The following is an 8,669-nucleotide window of genomic DNA, read 5'->3' as shown; positions in this document are numbered from 1 at the left end:
ATTATTTACATTGTTTGAAATATAATTATTTGGGGGGGGGTAAAAAGGCTAATTATTTTCATAATAATTATCACAATAGTAAATTATTCATAAGATGGGTGAGTATTATTGTTGTCATTATTATTAATAAATTGTTTTACCATTTCTGTAAGTCCTTCTTTGTTTCTCCACCCACTTCTCATCCTCATCATCAAGGTTAGGATCATAAAATAACTCGTCGTTTGTTAGCTTGCGAACTTTTCTCTTTGTCTTTGACTTACTCTTCATCTCTAGACCTTCGTACAGCAAAAAACAAATAAAATATTAACTATAAAATTCAAATTTTTTTATTATACACATAAATTTATAAAATCCCAATGCATAAAAAATAAATAAAATAATAATTTCAATTAACTTAACATCCCAACACATAAAAAAATTGCAAAAAAAAACCTTATAAATCTTCTAAGTAAAATTATTATTATTATTATTATTATCATTATCATTATTATTATTATTATTAATTACCTTGTACAGGTGCTTCGTCTTCACTGGTTGAATCAAAATATATCTCATCGTAATACTCAACCTTTTTATTCTTTTCTTTATTCTCCTCAGCCACGCCCTCTGTCGTTATGGGTGGAGCTTCCTCTAATCCCCTAACATGAGATGATGATGCCGACTGATTTTGATGCGATTTTGACTGATTTAAAAGATTCGCTAGGAGCAGGTCGGCCTCTTTATCCATCTCTTGATCAAACTCGTCTTCTTCTGTGATGCTTTCTTTATGACTTTTAGAACGAGAGGGAATCAACAATAATTGATTAGTATCGTCTCCATTTTCTTCTAATGATTGATCTTCTTTTTCTTCATCCTCTGAGCTACAGTGAAGAGGGGAATGGCTGCCATTAGAGGAGGGATTGTTAGGAGGTTTTACCTTCCTCCAGAGCAATCAGAATACTCTAGATCACTATCATCTTCAAGATAACCAGCAAAATGATCTCCTTTTAGTGGACCTCTTCCTAACTCCATGCGAGCGCACGTGACTTCGATAATTAGATAGGCCTCATAGATTTTATAATGATTATAATGCTATTATTGCATAGGAATGAGGGGCGGGGCGAGACTACCATTCTATCTAATCATAGATAATAGAGTAAATATCTAATTCTCTTTCTTATCTTGGTGATGCCGGCATGCCGGGTTATGACTTGAAGATTATTGGTGAGTACCCCCGGATAGAGTCCCTCCAGTGCTCCTCATGTGAACTGATATTAAAAGATGCTATACAAACTTTGGAAGAAGGTTTAAGGTTTTGTAAGAGCTGCTGGGAAGAATCAATGTATGATACATAATGCCTGTCAAAGGAGTGTGTTATCATGGGTTTTTATCTCTCATATAGTTCCTCTTTAAAAGCTCAAAAATTGGGGATTGATCCAACTGGATCTGTAAGTTAGATTTGCATCTCTGTTAATTGTATTTAAGTCAAGTGGTATATATGTGTTCTAACTTTTCAAAATTACATTTGTATTTTACTTATATAATTGTTTGCAGACACTTCCTGATAAAGCTGTTAGACGAGAGATAGATAGGCTCCCAGTTTTATGTGAGAACTATGAGAATGGCTGTGATTGGACTGGAAAGCTTAGGGATCATGAGGTTGGTAGCCATGTTGAGAGTTAACCAAAGGCTAGGCTTTAGTGCTGGGCGATATTTCAAAATTCACGATATTTAATTGATTAGCCTCATCGCCCTACCCCTTCGCGAAGGGGTGGAAAGATGAGACTATTAATCGATATAATGCGATATTGATATTTATCAATATCGAAGAAAATTGAAGGAAAATGTTGATAGCATGACCATGCCCACATAATGGTTGCATAATCTTAATAATGGTTAATTAACTTTAGCTCTAAAATTACTAAACTGTTCTTTTTTGGAAGTAACTGAAGTATATCAAGCCAAATAAAGTTTATACAGACCTTTTTAAGATATGCGACTGGTGAAATGTTAATTGTATTCACGATAGGGTGTGGTCAGATTACACCCACTGAGGGAAAAATTATAGCTGTGTTTATGGTGGAGATGGCTAAAAGCTGCTGTGTAGTTAAATGCAATGACTGGTAGGGCAAGATGAGTGATTAAAAGTCTTTAGATTCCCTCTAAATGATTAAGAATGCTGTAAAAGATGGACAGCAGCTGTGAGATGTTGTAATCTGTCAGAACTGTTGCTAGAATCTTTACTGAGACTTATAAACTGAAGGAAAAGGCTTGGAATGTAGTCAGGGTGAGTTGACACACTGTTAGGTTCTCTTGCAGATTGATTAAATAAGTGAGTACTTGGACTATATACAAAAATGTCTTACCAGTATAATACATAGTTAACCCGTAATGCTCATTACAAATGCTCATCATATATCATGGGGCTCTTCTTGGCTGCCAGTGCTCTTGTCTCACAACTGCTGTCCATCTTTTACAGCATCCCTCATCATTTAGAAGGAATCTAAAGACCTTTAATCCCTTTATCATGCCTAACCAGTCATTGCATTTAACTAAACAGCAGCTTTAGCCATCTCCACCATAGACATAGCTACAGTATAATCATTCCCCCAGTGGGTATAATCTGACCGCACCCTATCATGAATACAATTTACATTTCATTACAATTCCACCAGTCGTGAAACATGAAAAGGTCTTTAATAATGATTTTTCTCAGAAATAGCTTCATTTAGCTGTTTTAGTAATATTTAAGTTAATGGGTGTGGTTTAATAACTTATTGATAATACATGTAGATTCATTTTTTGGCAATTATTATATCATTTCAAAATTTTCAATATCACCCAGCACTACATAGTAGGCTTTATTTTACAAGTACTTGACAGAATTGTGGTTAGGAGTTAGGACAGCTGCAATAACACTGTTTTTTGTTCCCTCCCAGCATGATCATAAACCTATCTGCCAGTATAAAACCCAGAAGTGTACTCTTGGCTGTGGTAAGAAAATTCTTCTTAGAAAGTTGAGAAAACACGAACAAGATGAGTGTCCATTTCGAATTACTGAGAGACATGCTCTAGGCTATGGTAAGAGAATTTGTTTACTGATTATCTCCCAAATTTAATATTTTGTGGATAACTGGATATTAACTAATTGGGCAAAGCCTGTAGTGATGAAGGGTGTATGTTTGTCTGTACATATTGTCTAACTATTATTAAAGTTAAATAGCCTAATCGCGGGTGTGGTAACTATGGTCACAATAAAATAAAATGGTAGCTATCAACAAGTCTGAGCTTATTTGCAGCAAATGGTCAGCAAGATAAGACTAAACTGCTGTCCAAAAACTTCTCTAGCAGCAAGGAAGGTCATACAGCACAACAATAGTGTGGCTTGGGGGCTGAGCCTCTTAATGTTTTACATTCTTCTAGTTTGTATTTGTGGTTGGCACTATACATAACCTGCACGTTACTTTGTTCCATGTGTAAGCCGCCATTTTGTTTACTGTGGCCACACCCACTACGTAAAGTGAGCGTGGGTGGGTGGTTTCTAAGGCTTGTTATTTCTCCAATACAACGTCACGTGTATAGAAGAAATGTACATGACTACATGTAAGTGTTGACATACAAACAATTGTATACCTTAAGGAGACATGTAAGTACTTATTTTAGCAATTTTCATGATACTGACATTTGGCTGGTATTTAATTTAGCGTTTTTGATCATCTAATATTAATAACTATTAATAATTTAATCAGAAATTAAAGTTAGCACGGACTTAAGTTAGCGATTTTTTTTAATTGCACCCGCTAACACTGAAAGTATACATCGCACGTATACATCAATTATACAATGTATGAACAACCTGGGGGCTTCGTTCTCAGGTTGTAAAAACTAGCTACATGTTTGTTTACAGTAACGTTAAAAAGCAATTTTGTTTTGGTGATCACCAATACACCACTATTGTCTTATTCATTTATATCTACAGTAAAGCTCCTGCTGAAGTAGTAGTAGAGTACCTTATGGCCAATGATGACTAATTTTATGCCAATGGTGGCCATACATGGGGGGCATGGGTCAAAATTTTATGGATGGTAGTATTATACCACTAAATAACCAAAATTAATATTGTGCAAAATAAAACATACTATAAGGTTTAACTATTTAAAAATGAGCTGTACTCTCTACCTTTTTATGTTCTTGATAGTAATTAATGTTACTATGATTAATTTTGTAAGTGATCATTATGGGTCCTGGTATTTTAGTTTTTTAAAAATTATATACACGTACAGTTGTGAGATAAAACAGGTGATGTTTGTGTATTTTATGCTCATACAGCTATCCTGGGATCATTTTAATTTTTTTAATGAAGTGATTATACATGTATATTATATTTTTCATTCTTTTAGATACTATAAAGAAGTGGTTTAATGATAAAGAAGAAGGTTGGATTGATTTGACCCTTACTCGTGTGCACATGGTTGGGCCTGCTGGATCTGGTAAAACATGTGCACAAAACCTTCTACTTAATGAGCCGCCACCACAACATTTAGAATCTATTCCTTGTCTCACCTTATCCGACCTCATTAATCATCGCACCTCCTCTGACATCTCACCATCTTCTGACGTCTCACTATCTTTTGACATCTCACTATCTTCTGACATCTCACTACCTTCTGATATCTCACCATCTCCTGACCCTTGTACGTCTTCTGACACTTCAACCACTAGTATACCACCTTCAGGCCATGTCGATACACATACCTCTTTTGATTCTATAGCTCCCGGTGTACAACGCAACACTGCAGCCTCCTTCTTCTCTAAGTCTATCACTAACAGTACACCAATAGCTTGTAAAGCTGTCAAAGCTATAAGAATAGCTTCTGATGATAATGAAACATGGAAGAGAATTACTAGAGCTGATTTGCTAGAGAGATTATCATCTAGTTTAAAAAAAGCTGCAGCTAAGTTTTCTCAGCAAAAGCAAGTTACATGTATTTCTCCACCTCCATCTTCAACTGAGTCAGGGTCAGGGACAAATGTTTCAAATAAACAAGTTTCAAATGAAAAAGTTTCTAATGAAGAAGCTTCAAATGAAGAAGTTTTAGAAGAAGTTACACCAGAAGCCCCAGAGCCTATTGATCATGGAGTTGTAGTTAAGGAAATAGTTGAATACATTTCTGTAGCAAAAGCTCAGTTAAGTGAGAAGTGGGCATACATTACTGATTCTGGTGGTCAACCAGCATTTCAAGAGCTGTTACCAGTGTTTACTAGAGCAGCTTCGCTCAATATCATCACATTAGACCTTTCTAAAGGTATCGATGAGGAGTTTGAGTACACGTATCGAATTAATGGACAAGAATTTAAATGCGACGAGAAAATGAAATATTCAAATCGCGAACTTTTCAATTCCATTGTTTCAGCAGCATCAGTTCAGAAAACATTGAATATTCCATATGTGACCAAACCCGTCATTCAATCTATGTCTTTTGTTCTTGGTACTCATTATGATGTGGTAATTAGAAATAGCAACAATGATGAAAAAGAAGCAAAGGAAAAGATAAAGAAGATGAGTGATGAATTGATGTCTCAACAGGATTCTCATTCTAAAGGGTATATCATTCAAGATATACACGAAGATTCTGTCATATTTCCAGTTAATACATTGGTGAGCAATGCAGATGAGAGAAAGACAATCAGCCAGAAATTATTTAAAAAGATATCTGGCTGTAATGAGACTTCTCTTACTGTGAAACTCCCAATTCGGTTGTTTGTGTTTGAACTTTGCTTAGAGGAAAAATCTAAAGCTAAAGGTGGTTTTGTTACAAAAGAAGAAGCTGTTGAAGAAGGAGCCAGACTTCACATGAACCACGATCTTGTTGAAGCTGCTCTAGTCTACTTTCACAATTGCACCATTATTCTGTACTACCCTAATATTATACCTCAATTAGTGTTTGTTGACCCACAGAGAATTCTCGACGTTCTTTCACAATTATTGGCTCTCACATATTTCGACAAGGACACTGCACAATCTTTTGTACCGGAAATAATTCAGGAAGAAATGACCACGTTGAAAGATAGAGGTTGCTTCACGGAAGATCTTCTTGAAAAGTTTACCGCTAATGCAGTATTCACTGGTAAATTCCAGCCAAAGTACTTTATCAATTTGCTTAAAAATTGTCACATTATTGCTGAATTACAGAAAGACATAAGCCAAGCTGGAGATATTGAGTATTTTCTTCCTTCTGCTTTACCTTCATATAATGGTACCTTTGAAAAGAGTCCGACAGATAGAAAACCTCTACTTTATGTATGGAGAAAGCAGAAAGAACGTATTGCTGCAAAAAAATTTGTCAATGTACCTCAAGGAATCTTCCCTCTGATGATTGTCCGGTTACTCAATCAAGAAGATTACGTTGTTCAGCTATCTAATCCTGCCTCTCATAAGGTCACACAGTTTAGAGATGCAGTGTCATTGCTGGTCTCTTGTGACAAAAATGACACTGACCCACATGAACGTTTGTACATCATCAATCGTAAGAAGCATATCGAAGTTATTTTTACCGGGAAAAAGGAGCGTTGTCCAAAAATTAATGCATTAGTTCATAAAGTCATCAATGAAAGTGCAAACGACATCAATATTTCAGTGGAAGACCTAAACATAGCTTTTGCTTGCCAACGTGAAGCCACAAAATACTGTGTTGTCAAAAATGAAGCAGATCGAGAAATCGCTTGCTATGAATGTTTTCACACTTGTACTCTTGATGACAGCTATTGGTGTTGGTTTAATACATCAGGTATGTGTACTAACATTACATTCTGTTTCATTGAGACTATTTTATTTCAAAGGTTCTGCACAACAGCATATATCTGACACAGAAGGTTCTGGTTCTTCACGGTGTAAACCTAGACCAGTTGATGAGAAAATTGATGGCAAATGTATGTTGCTTAATTTTTTGCATTCTTAAAAATTAGTGTAATTGTAAATGTAAATACTGATAATAATCTAGCATTGATGAATTTATCATTAATATGTCACACAATATGCAGCCTTCACTTGTTTTATGCTTGTTTCCTTAGTTTATTCACTTTATTGCATAGAGAATTCAACTATTTTTCATTATAAAAATGTTAAGAACTTATGTACCTGATAATCTTATTAATCCTCATCTTGTATAACAAAAGATTTAATTCACAGGCAAGGAGCTTTCTATGAAAACAGTCACAAAGATTTTTGCTCCTTTTGCTCACCATTACAAGCTAATAGGGATTGGATTGGGTGTAACAGTGAATGATCTGAAATCAACAGAAGAAACAATCGATAATCTTATTAAAGTATTCGAGAGGTGGTTTGATGCCAATAAACGTATCAGTTGGGATACTCTAAAAGAACTCTGTGAAGACTATCCTAAACAGCTGGGCAAAGCAAAGGATAATCTATATAAAGAACTTGGTATCCAGTTTTGAATATTTATTGGCTTTTAAATGGGCTTTTAGTTATTATTGAATTTTTATTGTTTTTAATTTTTTGTATATGTATGTGTCGTGTCTAAATCAATTTCTGATCTTTAATGCAAAAATAGTAGCCCCCACCTATTGATTAATTGATTGGGTGTGGCTCAATTTTAATGAGTAGATGTTTTCAGACAAAAATTAGTAAAACGACTCTTGCAGAGAAGTTTGAAAGCGTTTATGGAGACATTGTAGATGTATTGAAGGTTGATCGTTGGTCCTATCTGGTTGCTGCTAACCGTTTCTTTACAAGGTACATAATAGAGGAACCACTGAGAAAGCAAATATTTGATAGCAGTGGAGAGAGTGCAGTGAGGTTGCTTTTGGATGAGGATTGAGGACATAAATAAATGTACGTGTCATGTACATAATACTGTATAAAGTGCATAATTATCAACTCTCGATTGTAAGTACATGTAGATACAATTCGTTTATTTCTCTCTCCTACTCCTTTAGGTTGAAGTAAAAATAAAAGACAAGATAGGGATGATGCTTGACATGGAAACCGGCCGACTAAAATTCAACATAAACGGAGAATTTATAAACGTAGCAATAACAAATCTACCACGGGATAAACCGCTCTATCCCTCAGCATCAGCAGTGTATGGGAATAGTGAAATAACACTCATTTATTATGGGAAACCAGTAGTGGGCTAGGGAGCTTATTAGTGACTGGTATAGTAGTACAAAGACAGAAAGAGATTTTAATATTTGTTAATGGTATTGCTCGAAATTATTATTGTTATTATTATTATCATTATTATTAACTTATTTTTTTAACCAGAGAGAGAAATAATATTTTATCTTGTTATTATTATTATTATGACAATTTTTGAGTTTAATAAGTTATAGTTGTGCGTTGCATGTTAAGTGAGCTAAAACATATGCAAGCTTGGCTTGTTAATCAGGATATTTTCTGACACATATTAATTATAATAATTATAATTATCATCAAGGTGGACTAGCTAGGACATTAAAAAAATGAAAAACCTGTTCATTATCAAGCACAGCAACTTCAGTATCACAAACTGAACATTTCACAGGATTATAGACCTCATCACTGGGGGCACTGGCATCACTGGGTTGATGACTGCTCTCTTGGTCTCTCCTCCCTCTCTTTCTCTTCTCTGGTTTTGTCTTGTAGTGAAGTACCTCGTCCTTTATCACTTTGCAGTTGAGAACAAACA

The 8,669-nt window shown here is 35.0% G+C and overlaps 3 protein-coding genes across 4 annotated transcripts in view; 2 read left to right on the top strand and 1 right to left on the bottom strand.

Moving 5' to 3' along the window:
• LOC100635580 (F-box/SPRY domain-containing protein 1-like) overlaps positions 1-8,174 on the top strand; it is a 10,572-nt gene extending 2,398 nt beyond the window's left edge. Inside the window, exon 3 of one of the 2 annotated variants that reach the window (XM_003389497.3) lies at positions 8,158-8,174. Coding sequence is in view for 1 of the 2 variants with exons in the window: in XM_020001558.1 (XP_019857117.1) it covers positions 7,939-8,139 (201 nt within the window). In the remaining variant the exon portion in view is untranslated. Of the gene's footprint in view, positions 1-7,938 lie in introns of both variants that reach the window. The other variant, XM_020001558.1, reaches the window with a different exon arrangement.
• Positions 1,127-7,605, top strand: LOC109585466 (uncharacterized). Its single transcript, XM_020001557.1, has 7 exons — positions 1,127-1,321; positions 1,382-1,427; positions 1,534-1,638; positions 2,919-3,060; positions 4,380-6,767; positions 6,820-6,909; positions 7,169-7,605. Exons 1-7 carry the CDS (start codon positions 1,176-1,178, stop codon positions 7,435-7,437), a joined length of 3,186 nt encoding a protein of 1,061 aa, XP_019857116.1. The 5' UTR covers positions 1,127-1,175; the 3' UTR covers positions 7,438-7,605.
• Positions 8,175-8,374: 200 nt separating the features above from the next.
• LOC100635326 (E2F-associated phosphoprotein-like) overlaps positions 8,375-8,669 on the bottom strand; it is a 2,774-nt gene continuing 2,479 nt past the window's right edge. Inside the window, exon 5 of the mRNA XM_020001555.1 lies at positions 8,375-8,668. Coding sequence (XP_019857114.1) covers positions 8,434-8,668 — 235 coding nt within the window. The 3' untranslated portion in view covers positions 8,375-8,433. The remainder of the gene's footprint in view (position 8,669) is intronic.

The sequence above is a fragment of the Amphimedon queenslandica genome, unplaced genomic scaffold, assembly GCF_000090795.2.
Source record: "Amphimedon queenslandica unplaced genomic scaffold, v1.1 AMPQUscaffold_13058, whole genome shotgun sequence".
Classification (NCBI taxonomy): domain Eukaryota; kingdom Metazoa; phylum Porifera; class Demospongiae; order Haplosclerida; family Niphatidae; genus Amphimedon; species Amphimedon queenslandica.
The sequence above is the reverse complement of the archived record's forward strand: the minus strand, read 5'-3'. Positions and strand labels throughout refer to the sequence as shown.